Genomic DNA, 20,228 nt, shown 5'->3' on the forward strand with positions numbered 1-20,228 from the left:
AGGCCTTTACAAACAACATTAAATCTTAACAGAGGTAGAGTTAAGTATTCCAGAATCAACTAGTAGCAATGATTGATTTAATGGCAATATTTTAAATCAATATTCTTTGACATTTGATTCAAGGACGAAACATTTTATTCAACCTCCATTAATTCGAAGCAAAACTCACCAATTTGGTTCAGTTGAATTCAAGAGCCAACGGAGGACTTCTGTTGGACTTTTTTTTTTCTTAGAGGGAAACGACACGAAACATTGCTCGAGCGAATGACTAGAGGGCAGCACAGTGTTATAAACGAAACTGTGTCTGTACTGAATGAGAGCTATCCAACCGTTTGCGAATAGCTAGGAAACACACCGGCATGGTGAATACTGGATGGTGAGCAAAAATGATACACAATCACGTGTGTTGATAATATTATGAAGCTTCTGGTGAAGGAAATTAGTTTCTAAAAGATGGGATGCGAAAATGCTGCAACTAAATCTCTCGATGCTTGTTTCCTTTACGTTTCAATATAATTACTGAAAAACAAAAGTAAACAATAGTCATTCGAAACTACTTCTGTCAGTTCAATTTCAAAATAAAAAAATGAGAAAAAAACATTTTATGTTTGATTTTTTCAGTCAACATGTGATGACAGCAGTTTTAGCGTGAACGCACAATCAAAGTCAAAACAAACCCGCGCCACGCGATTTGTAGTGTTTGTGAATTCAAAACACAAACCTTGCGAGCCGCGAGAAACTCATCGATACACGTCGCGACGTCTCATCGCACCGGGGTTGTGAACTGACTGTCGTCGGTCGATGGACCATCCAAGCGACAGTGAGTTGCTAGTCATCGCGGCGATCAGTGCTAACTTGTTTTGGCTGTGTACAGGTCGATGTGGCATTGGTTGTGCTCGAGAGAAGAATCGTGTCTCTCCACTTCTGGCCCACTGACGGCGGGAGCAGCTCTGCAGGAAGGAGGAAGAAGTATTTTTTTCCGAATAAGTATATTTTGAGAATTTTCCCTTACATTGGAAGAGTTGACTCGAATGTTTTACAGTCAAGTGGAAAACTCGGTCATCCAGCATTCTCTCAAAATTCAAGGTCGCTTCTCAACACCGATAAGCAAGCGTATGGTGCTTGAGTGTGAAATTAATTTAGTCAGCTGTGAAAAAAATTAATTTAGCTGTAGGTATTGCTAGAACAAGAAGTTAATGTAATAACTTGGCAGCATTCCCGTATCTTTAGCGCGTCGAAGTAATTAACGTCAATATGTGCTAACGAGAATCGATAGGGCATACAAATGGAGTATTAATCTCAGTTTCATAAAAAAAATGCATGTGATTTCCTGGTGTATGTCTAGTAATGATGCTGCGTCTGCATATCTATTATAGAAACAGTTCTTTCGTTTCGAGTTGTACAAATCTGGCACTGTTCACTCAATCTGTTGAATAAGCGTTGTTTCGGAATGTTAATTTGCTCTACCTATGAATCAAAATATGTCTTTTCAGCCATTTCTCTAGGTGAGCTTGATTAAGGAGGGAAGCCGGTCATTTGGCAGTGTTTATAAAAATAGGAAAAACACCGTAAAAATCAGCTGTTGTATACACACAGGGTGAAGGTCGATTGAGTTACTCACAGCCGCACTTATGTGAGAACGGTATTTACAACAATCAGTCAAGACTGTTTCCATGACTGGCCGATCAAAATACTGACATGGATGATATTAAAGGTAAGATCACCAACGATGTTTATGCATGTGTTGGAGGAATTTGAAATTTTTAAAGGTTTATTCATTCTTATCGTGCTGAACATATAAGCTCAATTTTAAAACACGAAATAACTTTTTATCAAAATGCCAGATACGGAACCAAAGATGAATCATTTTTCGTTTGTCAAAAATCTACTGAAATAAGCTTTTATTCAAATTCAAGATTCCTAGTATTCTAGTTCGAAAAACTCGTCGGTGGTGAACAGTCACGAACACGAATAACTCTTAGGTCCTACAAGGCTACCTGAACACTAACTGTGCTTTCTGAGACTTTTAATTAAATTCTCCTTTTAATATATATTTTTTTTAATTTTGCGAACCCATCGAGTCAGAGTTTCGATGTATATGGAAATAGGCTCTAGAACACTACCATTTCAAGTAAGAATTTCGGTACAACTGGTTTCTTGCAGAAGGATGGTGCGTGTCTTTACTGGCTTCTTCGAAGATTATCAATTGCAGCGACAGATTTTAATAGGCTGGGTAATGCTTGGATACAATGAGCCATCGTTAAACGAAAGCGCACGAAATCTAAGTTCATCTCTCGTGAGTGCAACGAACCACTCGACAGAAACACATCAAACCAGAAGATGTTTCAAGTGAAGAAAAATTGGATGATAATGGTTCTTGTGGCGATGAAGAGACAGCAGAACGTTATTAAACTCCACCAGTGCAAATAGCAGCAGAATAACTATCAGTGGACGAATAACGTTACGCCGGTGATGCTGAGCGGTGATTGCTGAGCGTTTAGAACAAGTCTGAGATAAACAGTGAAAAAATGGAAGGAATCAACCGTCGTTTCCATACCGAAAGAGCTAACCTCAAATTAGACTGAATATCGTAGACCGATAAAATAATCAACTTTCTACGGGAGTAAAGGATCAACTAGTTGCTTTCATCGAGCATGCTGTCTCTGAACCCCGTATTGCTTGATTAACAGAGCAAATGAGAAAAGTTTTGGCTGTTTTCGTGAACTTGAAGCGGACGTTCCAGACAAAAGACCGGAAAAAACTTGATTGAAGTGATGTATGGGAGGAACGGTCTTGAACTGCTTCAGCAGTTATCTAGAAAATCATACGCAAGTCTTGCGATATAACAGGACAGCAGCGGCAGACCTTGGTGTTTCATAGGGAAGTGTGCTGGGACCATTACTGTTTGTGTTGTATATTAACGATACAGAAAAAAAAAATCTGGAAATGAGGCACAATTAAAGCTGTTCGTCGAAGATATTGTTACACACGTCATCTACGATAGTTTATACGAATACTACGAACATCAAGTGTGCTCTGATTAGTTGAAGTGGAAAAAATTAAAACAGATCGTCAGAGAACGCTAGGTACGGCGGCTCCGAACGTAAGTGGCCGAGAAGAATGCAGCTTGGGCGAGGAAGCTGCATCACCGGACGAGAGCAAACGAGGAGCGATACAGACAGACGCGGAACAGACTAAACTCGGTATCCCATAGAAAAAAGCGCCAACAGGAAGACCGAGATGCGAAGCGATGGAACAGCTGTTCCGTGCTAATGACACAAGGAAGTTCTACGAGAAGGTGAACCGTTCGCGCAGAGGCCATGTGCCACAGGCCGATATGTGGAAGGACATCAACGGGAATTTTCTCACGAACGACTGTGAGGTTATCGAGAGGTGGCGGCAGTATTTCGACTAGCATCTCAATGGCGATGTGGCGGAATACGAAAGTAGCGGCGCGGTAACGAACTTGGGAACGCGTGCGGAGGACGATAGACTGCCGGTCCCAGACCTCCAAGAAGTCGAGGAGGAGGTAAGCCGGTTGAAAATAACGCCGCTGGCGTTGACCAAGCGAGCTGCTAAAACACGGTGGTAATGCACTAGTGAAAGCACTGCACTAGGTCGCTACCAAAATCTGGGAGGACGAGATTTTACCGGAGGAATGGATGGAAGGAATCGTGTGTCTCATCTACAAAAATGGTGACAAGCTGGATTGCTGCAATTATCGCGCGATAACTCTGCTGAACGCCGCCTACAAGGTACTCTCCCAAATCTTATGCCGTCGACTTTCACCGATTGCAAACGAATTCGTGGGACAATATCAGGCAGGATTTATGGGCGAACGCGCTACCACGGACCAAGTGTTCGCCGTCCGCCAGGTGTTGCAAAAGTGCCGCGAATACAGTGTGCCCAAACATCACTTATTCATCGATTTCAAATCAGCCTACGACACAATCGATCGAGAACAGCTATGGAAAATCTTGCACGACTACGGATTCCCGGACAAACTGATACGATTGGTCAAGGCTACGATGGATCGAGTGATGTGCGTTGTTCGAGTATCGGGGATAAACTCGAGTTCCTTCGAAACTCGCAGAGGGCTACGACAAGGTGATGGCCTTTCTTGTCTGCTATTCAACATTGCTTTGGAGGGTGTGATAAGAAGAGCGAGGATAGACACGAGTGGCACGATTTTCAGAAAGTCCGTCCAGCTACTTGGTTTCGCTGATGATACGCAACTTTGAGAAGATGGAAGATACATACATCGGACTAAAAGCTGAGGCCAAGCGGATCGGACTAGACATCAATGTGTCAAAGACAAAATACATGAAAGGCAGGGGCTCGAGAGAAGATAATGTCAGCCACTCATTACGAGTTCTGATTGGCGGTGATGAAATCGAAATGGTCGATGAGATCGTGTACTTGGGCTCACTGGTGACTGCCGATAATGACACCAGCATAGAAATTCAGAGACGCATAATGTCAGGAAATCGTGCTTATTTTAGACTGCGTAGAACGCTTCGATCGAGCAAAATCCGCCGTCGTACGAAGATAACTATCTACAAAACGCTGATTAGAACAGTTATCCTCTACGGGCACGAATCCTGGACAATGCTTGCGGAGGATCAACGCGCACTAGGTGTTTTTGAACGGAAAGTGTTGCGAATCATCTTCGGCGGAGTGCGGATGGAAGACGTTACGTGGAGTAGGGGAATGGACCATCATCTGCACCAGTTGCTGGGAGGACCAACCCTCGTCCAAACGGCCAAGGTCGGGCGGCGATTATCGACGATTATCACTGCATGAATATTCGTTCATTATTCACCTAAAGTCATTCGGTTTTTTTTACGAATAACAACTAACACATGGATCAATAAGTCCCGAGACTAACAATGGAAACAAAATTTTGTTTGCAAAATTTTTTTTTATTCATCAACATAATCACCTTTTAGGGTGATACAATGGTTCCAACGTTTTTCCAATTTTTCAATACCATGTTTATAAAAAAAATTATCTTGCGCTTCAAAATAAGCTTCAGATGACCTCCTCATTTGAGCCAAATCTTTTTCCCTGGAGCATTTTTTTAAGATCAGCAAAGAGCCAGTAGTCACTGGGGGCTAAATCTGGCGAGTGTGGGGAAGCAAATCAAAGCCCAATTCGTTCAATTTCGCCATTGTTTTCATCGACTTGTGGCAGGGTGCATTTTGTTCCATCGAAAGCAATCGCGGCACCCACTTGGAAAAAACCTTTTTCATGCTCAATTTTTCATGAAGGATAGTAAATACACTTCCATATGATATCTGTGTCATCTCAGCAATCTCACGGAGCTTCACTTTACGATCTTTCATTATAATTTTTGTCACTTCACTCACATTTTCCGGTGTAACGGCTTCTACAGGTCTACCCGAGCGTTCCACGTCATTTGTGTCGGTACGACCACGTTTAAACTCGGCGAACCACCGACAAATCGTTGCTTTTGATGGACAAGAGTCCGGATAACATTTTTCAATCCATTGTTTCGCTTGCACGGTGTTTTTACCCATTAAAAAACAATGTTTTATCAAAACACGAAAATCGGGGTTTTCCGTTTTTTAAACAAACTACAAAACGACTTTACTCCAACCTCGATAACTCAGCTGTTTCTGGTCGGATCGACTTAAAATTTTGACCCGTTTCAAGCAAAGGTTAGTACTCTAGAAAGATGTGGTTACTGGTTTACTACGAGCGCCATCTCTGCTTTAGTCTCGGGACTTATTGATCCATGTGTTACATGGAATAGATCTTTATGCGAGCAACAAAGCACCGTCGGATTCGTTCGCACCTGAATGTACGGACAAGTCCGAATATCAGAGGGATTATCAAACAAAGCGAAGGGAAGCGAACGATGATCATTGACGTTCGTTGCATTTTTTATATTCAAGCAGCATTGCTCTCAGCTTCGCTTGCAAACTATGAGAACGAAATCCATGTCCAGTCAACGACATAAGCGGAACACTAGTTTTAAAATTGTGTTCTTTCTTTCATTTGCTCTTTCAGTCATTTGCGATTTTCAATGAAAATCCCATAGCACGCAGTTTCGATATTCAACCGAAGCTTTGGGAATCGAAAATGACACAAAAAGGTTTTACAATGACTTTTACCTGTTGGTGCTCGAATCTGTAATAGTTTTGGATTCCAAATAGGTTCTTGGGTGTAATTACACCGATTTGTCATATTTTAGTCACTCTTCACAGCCAAGCATCACAGATTTTTGATACATCGATGAAAGAATGAGAATTAAAATTCTGCTGATGCTCCCAGCAGACGTTAGTTTTGTCATAGAGGAAAAGTTGACGTTGGCAATTATACTCTCTCCCTTTTTTTCAATGAGAAACAAAAAAAGTGTCGTCTCTCTTCGTTTGTTCTGATGTCGGCCATTTACGACTGAGACAGTAATGTCGTTTTCGCTTGAGAAAACTGATACTGACCCAGGGTAGTTTCATCAAACAAAAATATTTTCACGAAATGGAACACAACTAGTAGTGTAGTATACTTTGAATTCTATAAGGAGCTCGCTGCCATCCTTTACTAGCGATGATCTTCTTCCAAGTACCATGTCACTGTACAGAGAGATTCTTTCCATCAAAAAGAAAGTGTGGGTAATTTTCCACGGGTATCCTAAAAGGATGTTCGTTATACATGCGCCTAAAGAATAACAGACTTTCTTATGTAATTTTCTGTCAGGACATAAGGCTCCTAAGGATTTGCGCTGGTCACTTACCACAGTCAACAAACTCCAGCCCGCCACAGGCCATTTCTCTCATTCTCAGATCTTGCAAATCACATTGTGGAGTGCTTAATTGTACATCCGACACTGGATTAGTGGCTTAGTGTGTAGTTTCCGATGTTGTTAAAGAGTACTCTTTTTTCTGAACCCGAACCCGACCCGTACCCCTCGGTTTTCAGGTGCAAATACCCTAAGCCCGACCATATCTACGTTATAGCTCAATCACCTACCATATCTATGTATTGTCTGTAGAATCTGTGTTCGGATAGCACATCATTGTTAATAACACATATCTAAAATATCCCAAATCTTCACAGAATTACTGACAGATCTGATGGAGAATTCCATCGCATCCACCAGGTGCTCATCTTCCACAGAGCCCACAATACCTTCATTACCTTGCATCGTAGAAGAGCTCTCTACGAAAACTGTCGGTTATCGCTTTGAACGTGCAATGTCTGCCGAATTGTTCAAATCTTTAAAGCTCAGTAGGTATCTTGGTATCCTTAGATAGCTCCGGCAATGGACATTCGATAACCTAACCTCTCACTTTCACTATTGGAAACTGCTTTGTTTGTGATGCATCTGGTTTTTTTCGTAGTATAAAATTATTCTATATTCAACTAATGAGTGGAAGATAAAACATGAAAATAAGAAAAATAATGTTCCAAAACTTTCAGAAAAATTAATCTCGAACACAATCTTCACTCTCGACGATGACGAGGAAGTTGGCATGAAGCGGAAGGAAACGATTCCGTCCCTTCGACAGCGGAACTCTCAGATCAATGCACTGGAAAACATGGACCAAATAGAGGAAAAGGAAAAACTACACGAACTTCATTCCTCACTCAAACGGCAACGACTTTCCGGTTCGAAAGGGGTCACATTTGGTGATGAAGGTTTACGCAAACGAGTTGGACTGACGACGCCATCCGAGAAACGTCCGCCGGATTCGAGCAGCAGTCCCAACGAAGATGAGAAAATATTCGGAGAGTCGTTCATGGTACTGGAGTTCGCTGAGAGTGTCGAATCGGATACGATTCAGTGGATAATCGATAAAATTCAAGGGAGGAAAATCGATGGAGGTGCCGAGCTACTGGTACGAAAGGAACCATTAACCAAGTGAGTAGTTTGGATGTCGTTTCGAGAAATATTCTAACCGGCGATCTTACCCACAGAGAAACGCAAAGCCTAAACATGCACATCTCAGCAAGCCAAATGAAATTTCTCGAAATCGCGGACGACATGGGCTTCATGAAGCAAACCAAGACTGGCATCATTAGAAATTTTAACGTCGCCTGCTTGGACGATTTTTTCTACGATGGTTGTTCTGCCGAATTAGAAAATCATGGATCGTATTTTTACTATGGTTTTTTTTCTTCTCAGATCAAATGGCCGTAGAGGATATCCTAACATCAGCCGACCGGCAAATCATCATCAAGTACGCTTTGGAGAACATTTGTGCCTCCGAACATGAGCACAACATTGTCGGAACCAAAGTGCAGCTGCACCACGGTCAGTCGATTATTCAAGCAGCTCAGCAAGCGGACATCATCACGCACATCTACTCGTTACACGAGAAATCAAAACTTCGGAAACTTCAGCATATGTGGATTAAACCAACCAAGCCGCAACCGATCGACGAGATTCGAGATTATTTCGGAGAAAGTGTTGCCATGTATTTTTCCTTCGTGGGCTTCTACACGTACGCACTGATCGTCCCAACCGTGCTAGGTCTGCTGCAGATGGCACTTTCCGAGGAAACCGAAACGGTTCCGTTCTTCTGTGTGTTCTACGTTGCTTGGATGAAAGTGTTCCTGGAACTGTGGAAACGAAAAAGTTCATCCCATGCCTACCGTTGGGGAACGATCACGATGACGAATCTCGACGAACCTCGAGTCGGCTATCACGGGAAGCTGGGAAAAGATCCTATCACTGGTAAGCTGACACGGCATTATCCTAAATGGAAAACCTACGTGCAGATGTACTTCGTGACGGCTCCCATCATACTGCTGTGTATGTCGATCGCCGCCTTCGTGACCATTTTCCAATTCTACGTCGAAAACTACCTGGCCGAGCTGTACGGGCTGGACTCGTACATACTGTACGTACCGTCGATTGTCAATGCCGTCTATATTGCGATTTCGACCATCGCTTACGATAAGCTGGCCATCTATCTGACGGACAAGGAGAACCATCGGACGCAGAGTCAGTACGAGCGGCATCGAGTCAACAAACTGATCGTACTCGAGTTCGTCAACAACTTCCTGTGTTTATTTTATATTGCGTTTATACTGCAGGTATTCTTCGAGGTAGTTTTGTTCCGTTGAAAAAGAAAATAAACTTCCATCTTTTTTAGGACATGAAAATGCTCAAAACTCAACTGATGATGCAGTTGATCGTGCTTCAGTTTGTGCAGAACATTCTCGAAAACCTGCTCCCCTACATCAAGAAAAAATTAGGACGTATGTCAGCCAAACTCTTTGTAAAGTCGAACTACGAACGACTACAGAAGGTGTACGAAGAATACGATCTCATGGGTATCCAATCGCTTGACGTTGACGATTACCGGATAGTTCGAAACCGAAAAGAGTGCATCCTCGAAGAGTACAACACATACGACGACTACCTGGAACTGTACATCCAGTTCGGTTATATGGTACTCTTCTCGTCGGTAGCCCCGCTGACATCGTTCTGGGCAATCCTGAACAACGTCATCGAGATCCGGCTGGATGCTTATAAGTTGTGTACATTGTTTAAGAGACCGTTCGCCAGACGAACGAAAAACATTGGAGCCTGGCAGTTGGCATTTGAAACGTTAGCCGTGATTTCCGTTATGACTAATTGCGGAATTCTATATATGTCACCGCAGATGAGGTTTGTGTTACTCGGTCCTTACCCGTGTTGCCGTTTAGTAATCCCGTCTCATTCACGTAGGGAATTAGCGACCAATTTCAGCGCCGAATCCTACGCATTCACCTTTCTGGTAATTGAACATGTTCTTCTAGGACTAACATGGTTCATCTATAAGGCCATCCCAGACACTCCGCTGTGGGTCCGAGTGGCACTGGCGAAGGCAGATTACGAGTCACGACAAGCGCTGAAGCGAGAAGTATGACAGTCACACTAACCGGCGTTTGTGTTTAGTACTAATTAATTTTGACGGTGTTCGTATGACAGCAGCCTATTTTTTTTCTAGGACTAGATAACAAGCCATAGAATATCCGCCATTAAAGCAACATTTGAGTTTTTGCCAGTTTTTGATCACAGAGTGCCTTCATTAGCTCACCTCTCATCTGAAGAAGTGTGTTTTGGTTTTTTTTAAGCTGTCAGCAGTTTACGAACCACCCCAAACGCCAATATATTGAGGAATGTTAATTTTTGTATAAAAAACAAAAGGCTTTACTAATAATATAATAATATAACGTAATATTATTCAATTCAGTAATTCATCAGTGAAATTTACGTAATTGTTTCACCAGTTACGCTAGAATCGTTGCCAATTAACATTAGATTAGGTCGACTGATTTTAATCCTACTTATAAAGCAATGTGATAATTCTACGCTCAAAGTAATTGTTTTATCCCGTAATCCTTATACGCCACAACTATGAAAAAGCTTTTTAATCTTTGACCGTAGAACAGAGGTTCGGCGTACACGTTATGAAAACTTATCAGGTTTTTCCATATCCAAAACAGAACGCACAGCGATCTCGAAATCTACTATTCAGGCGCTTCCGAAGTGTGTACGATTCACATTCGTTGTTGACTTAGAAACCCTACAGATGGGTGTTCTTGGCTCTAGAGAAGCTCTTTGTAACTAGCAACGATCAAACGAGAAGAGACGATTTTGTGCGCTTTCCGTCGCGAAGGTGATTTTAAATAGATTCATATTTAGTCTTCGTTCAGTAACAATAAAGTGCCACGAAATATAAGAGCCTGTATTCTTTTTCAATCCGAATAATCCATGAACATACTTGACTGGTGTTTTCAGGAATAACTCTATACGCTGTGTCTGCCTGAAACCAGACAGAAAGCGAATTGATTTCTGTTTATAACAATATAGAAAAACGCCTGCGTTAGAAGCATATAAATTGCGATTAGTTGAAAAATTGCTTTCTCGAATAAAGTTACTAGTTGGAAGTGAGTGAAGGCATTTCTTTCAATTTCCAGGAATCCGTTAAACATCCGATAAAAGTGAATGTTTGTGGATACGTATTACTGTTGACATTTGGCTGCTTGGAGATTTATACGCTGAATTTGAATGCATCAAAAATGCTCGAACCTCATAAACGAAGCTGCCGAGAATGTTGGACCACGATTTGAATCCTTAATAGGTACATCTAGGATAAGGGCTCCCTATTTCATCTCGTTTGCAAGGACGTTACCTCAAAAACCTGATTTAGCCACTAAAATCACTACGATTTTTTCATATTTCAGCTTAATTCGCCTTGCTCTACATTGAGAATTGATTCACATTCCTCGGAAATTAAAATAATATTTAAAAACTACAAGGATCAGCCCCATAGGGTTGTTCGGGCCATTGATGTGGAACAAGACAGCCCAAAATTTCTAATGATCGACATTTTTAATCACTCGTCACTCTTTTGAATTCGCAATTGCACAAGAGTCTGCTTAGATTGATCTTTATTAGGAACCAACACCGAACACGTGAACTCAGAATATAGACTCTGTTTGTTTAGATTTTATTTGTTTTGTAGCCGACGAAATTATATCAATATCCCAAATGTATGCAATTATATCTTTGTACATACTTGCGATACGGATTTCGCTATTGTGTTCAAGTTTTGAATGCAAGCGGTTATTTTTATAGCGTTAAGTTTCGCATACTGATTTAAATCAGATTGCAGATTTTATACAGTTTTTCTAAATTCAATACAGATTTGTAAAAGTTCATAAAAAGGGAGAGGTGAAAAATTAGACTCTTCTCTCTGAGTATCTGTTAATATTTGATTGCAGTACTTCTTTAAAAGTTTATTAATCAACGGATGAATCACATATTAAAATGAAAATCTTTTGTGCAAATATTTGATGATGAACACTGATAAATAGATAGAGCAGATACATATTTTCTATGAAAATATCTGGCATCTATGTGCACAGTCGATGAAACACAAACACTTAACAGTGTTATGATGAAGTGCAGCGAAAAGAAACTAGTGCTGCTAGATTTGTCACAATGGTTACTTCATTAGTATTTAACACGCTCTTTCTGGTAATATTCGAAGCCGAAACAGTTTTATTGAAATATAAATATCAACAATATGATAAAACTAATGTCACGGAAAACAAAAACATACTTGTTGATGATAATTTGAAGAAGGAAAACAATTTTTTTTGTAACATTATGAAAAATCTTGGCAACTCAGCGAAACCAAATGAGATGAAAACAAAGTGCAATCGAGTAAACTAAGTGAAAAACTTTCATCTCATGTTCTTGAATAATTTTATTGCTTGTCGGTTAATCTTTGCAGTTTTTAATCGGTGATTAAAAAAGTGGCAAGTGAGCGTTACTAATTATGAAGTCATCCAGCATTCAATAGTAGTGTAATTGTGCGAAATAGTTATCATGTTTTGATACAAATGTACTAGTAGATATTCAGAAACATGACGAACTGTAAACCTTGAGACGAAAATTTGTCCTAAATTAAAAGTCAGTTTGTTTTCAATGAAAAAAACGATCACCGAAGAATTTAAAACCATTTCTTCCAATGAGAAAGTGTGACAATAGCTTGAATAATCATTTTAAAACATTCTGTAGTTTGGTTCAGGTACGTTGTAAGATATTATCCATATTCAAAGTGATGAGGTGAAGGGATGAGATGGAAATAGGAACTCAGATGAAATAGGGAGCCGTTACCCTATGTCATGTATAGAAAGAAACTGATTTTCTTTCAGCCGCTAACGATAAATTTATTCGAAAAATCATGTCACACTACAAAGAGATTCTTTCAAAGAAAAATAAGAGTACAGAGTACCGAGCACAATTATATTAAAAATGAAACAATTCTGAGACTACCATAATACAGTCTGTTACAGCGTCACGATTACTCGCGATCGGTAAATTTTTCTTCAACACAGAGGGCAGTAGTGTCCTTTCAGCAATGCGAGAATAAATCAACTGACTATTGTTCACAATACGATCTCAGCATTTTTTTTTCAAAATGAGTGCCGCGTAGTTCTTTTGTTCTCGCACCCGAAAGGTTGTCAACATTTTTCACCTCTTTAAAACGATTCATCCACTTACTCACAAACTGTTTCGACTTTTGCATGTATTTCGTCGCGGCAGCTTGGGTCATTTTGGGATTTGTTTTCATATTAAATGTGACAAATCCATCAACAAATTAGCGAGATAGAAGCGTTCCTAATTAGTGTCGAAAAATCTATTTGACTGTGACCTGTTAGTCGTCGGAACATCAAAATCTTCAGTTCTCACCAGCGGGTTATTGCCAAGCGTCACAGATTTTAAATACATCGATGGAAAATGAGAATCGAAATTGTGCTGATGCTCCCTGCAGACGTTAGTTTGGTTTTGTCTTGTCATAGAGGAAAGAGTGAAAAGCACTGACATTTTTTACTTACACTTATAGTACGTATTTTCACACCCATTACTCACCAGACGACGTATATGATGCCCCTGAAAACTTCTTAAAAGCTTTTGCAGACCGATAGATAGTAGATAGTATAGATACTCCACTTTAAAATCAATGCTAAATCAAATATATAACGAAAGACAACTTATCTGGTGTTTCCTACTTGGCATTACATTCCCTTTGTTTAACAAATTTCGCAGCCGATTCATATCGTACAGAATCATTGCATGGCTAGTACTACTATCCTGCTAACACTACGAATCCTTCCAGGTCGTGGCTCAAACATACGACTTGTAAGGCCTGCCCCCCTGGGGCATTGAACTGCCAACCCGGACAACCTATCTTGTTACTCCTTTTGTTTCTCCAGTACAAATAATCCAAAAACTATATTTTGGCATAAAAATGTCACACGAAAAACATATATAATAATATATAAAATACAATACAAAAACACAGACAAAACAAATTCAGGAATTTTCTTTCGCAATTACGGAACAACCATCTATTGCTGATTATACTGTAGTTTATTGACGATAAAATTGAAAATTTTTACTAACTTTGTTTCATAACTATAAATGTACAAGTTCTACAGGGTATATTGTTTGTTTAGTATATTTGAATAACAAATAAATTATTGCAAAATTTCGCAATTTAGCACCTAATAGCAGACACAGTGGTTAAATATTACCCAACTATTTACATACACAACGCTGTGTTTGATCCATTTCTTTGGTTATTTACAAGTCTAATATCATTAGCTGGAAATCAATTTCTGTTCTAGTCAGGAAAGCTAATAAATACTGGAGATGAACGCCTCATGAGCAAAAAATAAAATTAACATCTCATATCGGATTAGTGCAACCATCATTCCATTGCAGAAGAAAGCTTATCTATTTGGCAAAACATATCGAAACTAGTCAGATCGGGTTCGGGTTCAAACGCATCCGGTTGAAAGAACAACAGTTCAATTAATCTGGCAACAAATGTCATAAATGCATTGCCATCGGTATACGGCGGTGCTAAAACACAGGCAACAGTTTACATCAAAGGGGTTTGCCTTTTTTCACGAGCAGATTATTAGTAAGCGTTGAACAATTTTTCTATGTACAATTGTTACTTTCGAGATGCTAAATTATGTACGGTACGTGTACTTCACCATCATATGCTATATGGCTAGGATGTAGAGGATCACTGTGTTTTGCAGACCAGCAAGTAGGTGTCGCAGTAGGCGTTGGCACAATAGACTATGGTTTGTTCGTTGTATGTTGTAACTGTATCGCTCTTAGGGTGGTGATAGTGGTGGTGGTAGTAGTAGTAGTAGTAGTAGTAATAATATTAATAATAGTAGTAGAAATGATAGTAGCAGGATGTTAGTGGCAGCTAGATACTACTGAGCGCAACGAGGTCTGCTACAATCTGTTAATACTAATATTACAGGTGTGTCTGTAAGAAGAAAAAGAGGCGAATTTCAGAAAAACCGAACCAGTGTATCAACATTCAAAAAAAATATAATACAGAATTAGTTAAAAGTGTTGTTAGTAGCACAGAAACGCATACACGTACGAAATTCAAAATGAGTTTTGGTTTTGGTTTAATGGTTTTTATATTTGTTACTTGGTAGTCTTATCACGTGATACATTGAGATGTATGATATTTGCTTGCTTGAAATTTTCTGCTATTTCAGTCGGCGAATTTAACAGTTCCGCCAACTTTACTGCATTTTTTTTTTGATTACAGCATTGTTTATTGTTTATTGCGAACACACACATAAGAAGGGGGCTCTATGGCAAACGAGAAGACTCGATCAATCAGGAAAACAAATTCAACTATTTATTGCTTACGGTATGAGGAACAAGAAACACGGAGGGGGCACACAACAGGGAGGGTTACGGTAGTCTGTTGTGTCTAAAAATTCTGCACCTGGTGTATTTTTCGTTTGTTTGTTTGTTGATATCTAACAGGACCAGATTTCAATTTTCAAACTACGCCTAACTATCTATTCGATTGTAATGTTTGATGTATAATTTCTCACTGGAGAACCAAAAGTAACGTAAATTTTAATGCTCACTCATATCGCCCTCCTGTACTCGGCCAGCCAATCTATTTTTTTATTTTGTTTAAATACACGAGAAGCAAAAACTGTACAACTCTCTTCAATGAGACTTTGATTTCATTTGTAACATTTTGATCACGACCCCGTTTCGTATTTCATAACTATATTATTGTATTTTTGTTTGTTTGTATTTGTAAATATTTTTCTTACCTACTATGCACATCTGGATAATTTCTGGTTTGTCTACTTTTTGTGTTATTGTTATTTGCCAACCTCTCCTTTCGGAAATGTCCCATCAAATCAGGGTGGTTCTCATCATCTTATTGCTAAAGTAGCAATCAACGAACTCTCAAACACACTGACAGAGTCTAAACAGATTTCAAGGCTCACCCCGCAGTGCGCTAGAAATCGTCAAGTCCTCACCATGTCATTCAAGTCTTATTTATATTTTTTTTTCTGTGTTCGATTGAGAAGACGGGGAGTCATTGTCATACCTATCATAATTGAGTTACCATCAATAGAGAAATAGGCGAAAATAGAACTATTTTTGAAGTTCAGAAAGCCCAGTTATTGACAATCATGGACCGGTTACCGGTTTTCAAAATTTTAAAATACAATTACGAATGCCCTAACAAAAAATCAAAATCGATGACAATTCGAGCAAAATACTTCATCTGTCAACAATGTCGTCCAGATGGTGACAACTGAAAACAGAGTAGGTCTTCACTTGAGTGTAATGAAAACTTCGTGTGTGATGTTGCCTATCGAAATTCGGTCATTGCGTGAATAATTCAATTGTTCAAGGCCTCATAATTAGAGATTCACGACAGAATAATGAAAATTGAACCTTGCTAGTGTTCTTCTTCTTCTTCTTCACTTCTGGGTGGCGTCATCTCATTTGAGATGACACCGATTGATGGCACAGCAACTTAGGCTATATTGCTAGTTAATTTTCGTTTAGGGGTAGATGGGGTAAAACGTACCCCCTAAGGAAATATTGCTATTGCATTAAAAAATACATGAAATATCTTATTTTCCAAAACCCTTAAAAATTGTCTATTGAAATATTGCGGGGCATGACGCCCGATCGTGGAAAACATGAAAAATATACATTTTAAATTACGCGAAGTGACGATTATCTAAACATAGAGGCAGGATGATCTTAAACAACGGGTAAACATCCATCAAAACAACGCATTAAAGCTCATGGCAACCACGGGGCAATATGCACCCTCATAAAACTTCTTCTTCTTATTTAAAGAAAGCTTTAGACTTTTCGTTGACGAAATATTTGCCAGGTGGAAGATTGTTCACTATTATTCAATAAATTGATAACTTATGGATAATTTTTGTAAGTGACTACTTGAGCATTTTGCCTCGCACAATTCGGGCCATTTTGCCCGTAAAAATATGAGACGATAAATTTGACGATTTTTCTATAAAATTGCAAATACATCGTCTGTATTAGAACTGATTTTAGAAACCCGAATGAATGGCAAAGAAGTTCACTGGTTACATAATTAAAATCGTCTTCCTCACCCTATAAAATTACTATGGAATGAACATCAAAAATTACTTATAACAGAGACATAATTGGTTTTTTATATTTTTTTCAGATATCATTGAACCATCGCTACCAAAGTTTTATAGTAATCTGTTGTTATGGCGGACTTTCAGTTTCATTAAAATTTCAGTGAAAAAAATTGGTAGCTTTTGAGAAAAGCAAAAGGTGCATTATGCCGCGGGGGTACGTTTTACCCCATCTTCCCCTATAGTCCAATGGGCTATCTTTTCACTGGACTACAAGTGAAAACCTCGCTGTCTGACAACAAAGTACGGATGAAAATCCTTTCTTGCTTGCGAAATATTCAAATTTTTAGCGCACTAACACGATACAACGTGTTCACTCGTTGAGGGTTTCACCGGAAGTCGCCTTGCTAGTGTTGGAAACCAAAACATTGTAAACATTTCAAATGTCTTGCATACGACGACATACATGGCAAATTTCGGTTGATTTTTAATATGGCCGTAAGATCAAGTGACAGTTTCTCTTGTGTAATTTCTCTCCTATTAATTACATTCAACATTCAGCACTCAACTCTATATAAAATGATACCTTCGACTTCCAAACAGAATTGTAAAATCTACAAAAACTGTTATAACGCCATCAAAACAATCTAAAGAAATCATCAGTTCGCTTTTACATCTCATCCAAGTCAGTCAATAAAACAAAACCGCTTACGTTCGGGACAGAAGAAACCAAGTACAGTATTGTGTAGTGAACAATAGAACGACCTCGACATGAGTGAACCAGACGAACAAAAGCTACCGCCGACACGAAAGAATACAATTGTTGTTGACTTCAGGCAGTGCAAAATTCGACCTTCGATACGAGAACTTGAAGGTTTGCTTAAGGAGCAAATACATCTTGACATTAAACGTGTGCATTTACTTCAATGCAATAAGACGAATTATTGTTGTTTACATCCAGTTTTATAAAGAGTTGGATGCAATTCAATTCGCAAAAGACAATAACAATGTGCACTATGTAGAGCACGAGAACATTAAGTACAACATTCCAGTATATATGGAAGATAGTGCTATAGAAGTGCGTGTACATGATCTTCCCTCAAGCGTCACCGATTCATATATTCGCAAAATTATGTCCCAATATGGAGAGATTCTCTCTATGCAAAAAGAAAAGTGGAAGAATTTTTCCCCGGTATTCTAAATGGCGTACATTTATTACGCATACACTTGAAGAAGCCTATACCTTCTTATGTGATTTTCGGTCAAGATACAAGAATTCCGTGCAAATCACTTGTTACCTATGACAATCAGATGGCCACATGTCAATATTGCCAAAAAGCTGTTCATTACGGTAAACCATGTGATAAACTGGACAAGGAGACAACTACACCAAAGGACAACGGTGCTTTCTTTACACTAACCCCAACCAAACCCAGTACACCTGTAACAACCACCAACAACAATGAACCATTCCCTTCAACGATTCCATCATTATCCCCTATAGAACAAAGTACACCAGCTGCAGTTAACAAATTACCCTCCAACCAACCAGCAACTGCAACCAATGTACAACAAGGCGCATCTACAGCAACGAGCCCAAGACTACGATCAACAAGGAAAACGAAAATAAAACGGAAATCATACACAACACCGACGATGAAGCAATGGATGATGACATAAGCCGCGGTCGAAGTTACCCCCGATCCTCGTTGGATGGAAATAGAAACTCATCTCCCCCTAGAAAAAGGGTGACAACGAGATCCAATATAAAAAAAAAAGTTTAAGTAACAAAAATGTAAGCCAATCTGCCACGTAAAGCTTTTACGCAAAAAGGCCAGAATAAAAAAAATTATTATTAAAAAAAAATGTATGCGGATAAACAAATTCCTGCGCTTTTTTCTGATTTCAATCAATAAATCTTCCACATGGTTGGAACATAAACAAATCACTTCATTCTGCTTGGAATTGCAATTCAAGAAAAGCGAGTCTAAAACTCCTTCTTTTTTTCTGAAAACTGCTCGAGAAAAATTATTTCATTTTCAGCATACTTCTATTAACACATTCCTATATGAATTTTGTCTTGCAGAAATCATTGCGAAGTAAAGATTTACGTACCAACTATTAGAAATCCCGCAAAATAGGAACTTGCCTTTAAAGTGAGTGAGTACAGTGCCTAACGAATTGTCATCGCCATTTCAGTGACAGTTGTTCTTGTTTTCGTATTATTCACGCTCGGAAATATCTGTTTATGTGGCCAATTCTCGCCTTTTGCGGGAAGTTTTACTTTTCTGTTACAATTCGAAAAAAATACAGCTGAAGCGCATCGAATGCTCTCAAAAACTTACGGCGATGCTGCTCTGAATAAAAGAACGTGTCGGGAGTTGGTTTCAACGTTTTAAAAATGGTGATTTCGATGTCGAAGACAAACATGGTGGTGGAAGAGAAAAAACCTTCAAAGATGAACAACTAGAAGCATTACTTGATGAAGATTCGTGCCAAATCGAAGAAGAGCTTGCCAAATCGTTGGGAGTGAGTCAGCAAGCCATTTCAGAACGTCTCAAGGCCCTCGGCATGATTCAGAAAGAAGGAAACTGGGTGCCGTACGAGTTGAAACCGAGGGACATCGAGCGCCGTCTATTTGTTTGTGAGCAACTGCTTCAAAGACAAAATCGTAAAGAGGTTTTTTTCATCGAATCGTAACCAGTGATGAAAAGTGGGTTCGATATGATAATCCTAAACGAAGAAAATCATGAGGAAAGCCCGAGCATGCTACTTCGTCGAAGGCAAAACCGAATATTCACGGCGCCAAGGTTATGATTTGTATTTGGTGGGATCAGCTCGGTGTGATTTACTACGAGCTTTTAAAACCGGGTGTAACCATCACAGGAGATCGCTACCGAACGCAACTGATGCGCTTTAGTCGCGCGCTAAAAGGAAAGCGGCCACAATATCAAGAGCAACATGACAAAGAACACGACAATGCTCGGCCTCACATCACAAAAGTGGTCAAAAAGTACGTGGAAACGCTGAAATGGGTCTCGTCTCAACCGCCGTATTCCCCAGATGTCGCCCCTTCTGACTTCGCTCCATTCCGTTCGATGGCACACGGCCTGGCAGATCAACATTTTCAATTTGGATTGCTTCATGGATAGCGTCAAAAGAGGACTCCTTTTTTCGAGCCGGGATCCGAAAATTGCCGGAAAGATGGGAGAAAATTGTCGCTAGCGACGTACAATTTTTTGGATAATACATCTGTAAGCACTTTTTCG

The 20,228-nt window shown here is 39.6% G+C and overlaps 2 protein-coding genes across 7 annotated transcripts in view; one reads left to right on the forward strand and one right to left on the reverse strand.

Moving 5' to 3' along the window:
- The first annotated feature begins 769 nt into the window (after window positions 1-769).
- Window positions 770-10,697, forward strand: LOC131431007 (anoctamin-10). 4 transcript variants are annotated; one of them, XM_058596363.1, is made up of 9 exons: window positions 770-969; window positions 1,494-1,714; window positions 7,081-7,251; window positions 7,444-7,885; window positions 7,942-8,087; window positions 8,150-9,063; window positions 9,123-9,640; window positions 9,701-9,875; window positions 10,462-10,697. In XM_058596363.1, exons 2-9 carry the CDS (start codon window positions 1,699-1,701, stop codon window positions 10,534-10,536), a joined length of 2,457 nt encoding a protein of 818 aa, XP_058452346.1. In that variant the 5' UTR covers window positions 770-969; window positions 1,494-1,698; the 3' UTR covers window positions 10,537-10,697. The 4 variants fall into 4 exon arrangements, with proteins under 4 accessions (XP_058452346.1, XP_058452348.1, XP_058452349.1 ...); XM_058596365.1 differs by lacking the exon at window positions 770-969 and adding an exon at window positions 1,059-1,170 and having other exon boundaries at window positions 1,231-1,714; XM_058596366.1 differs by lacking the exon at window positions 770-969 and adding an exon at window positions 1,059-1,170.
- A 3,182-nt stretch (window positions 10,698-13,879) lies between these two features.
- LOC131431008 (phosphatidylinositol 4-phosphate 5-kinase type-1 alpha) overlaps window positions 13,880-20,228 on the reverse strand; it is a 166,265-nt gene continuing 159,916 nt past the window's right edge. For all 3 annotated transcript variants that reach the window (XM_058596379.1, XM_058596386.1, XM_058596383.1), the window contains one exon: window positions 13,880-14,819. In XM_058596379.1, coding sequence (XP_058452362.1) covers window positions 14,764-14,819 — 56 coding nt within the window. In that variant the 3' untranslated portion in view covers window positions 13,880-14,763. The remainder of the gene's footprint in view (window positions 14,820-20,228) is intronic.

Source organism: Malaya genurostris, chromosome 2, assembly GCF_030247185.1.
Source record: "Malaya genurostris strain Urasoe2022 chromosome 2, Malgen_1.1, whole genome shotgun sequence".
In the NCBI taxonomy this organism is placed as follows: domain Eukaryota; kingdom Metazoa; phylum Arthropoda; class Insecta; order Diptera; family Culicidae; genus Malaya; species Malaya genurostris.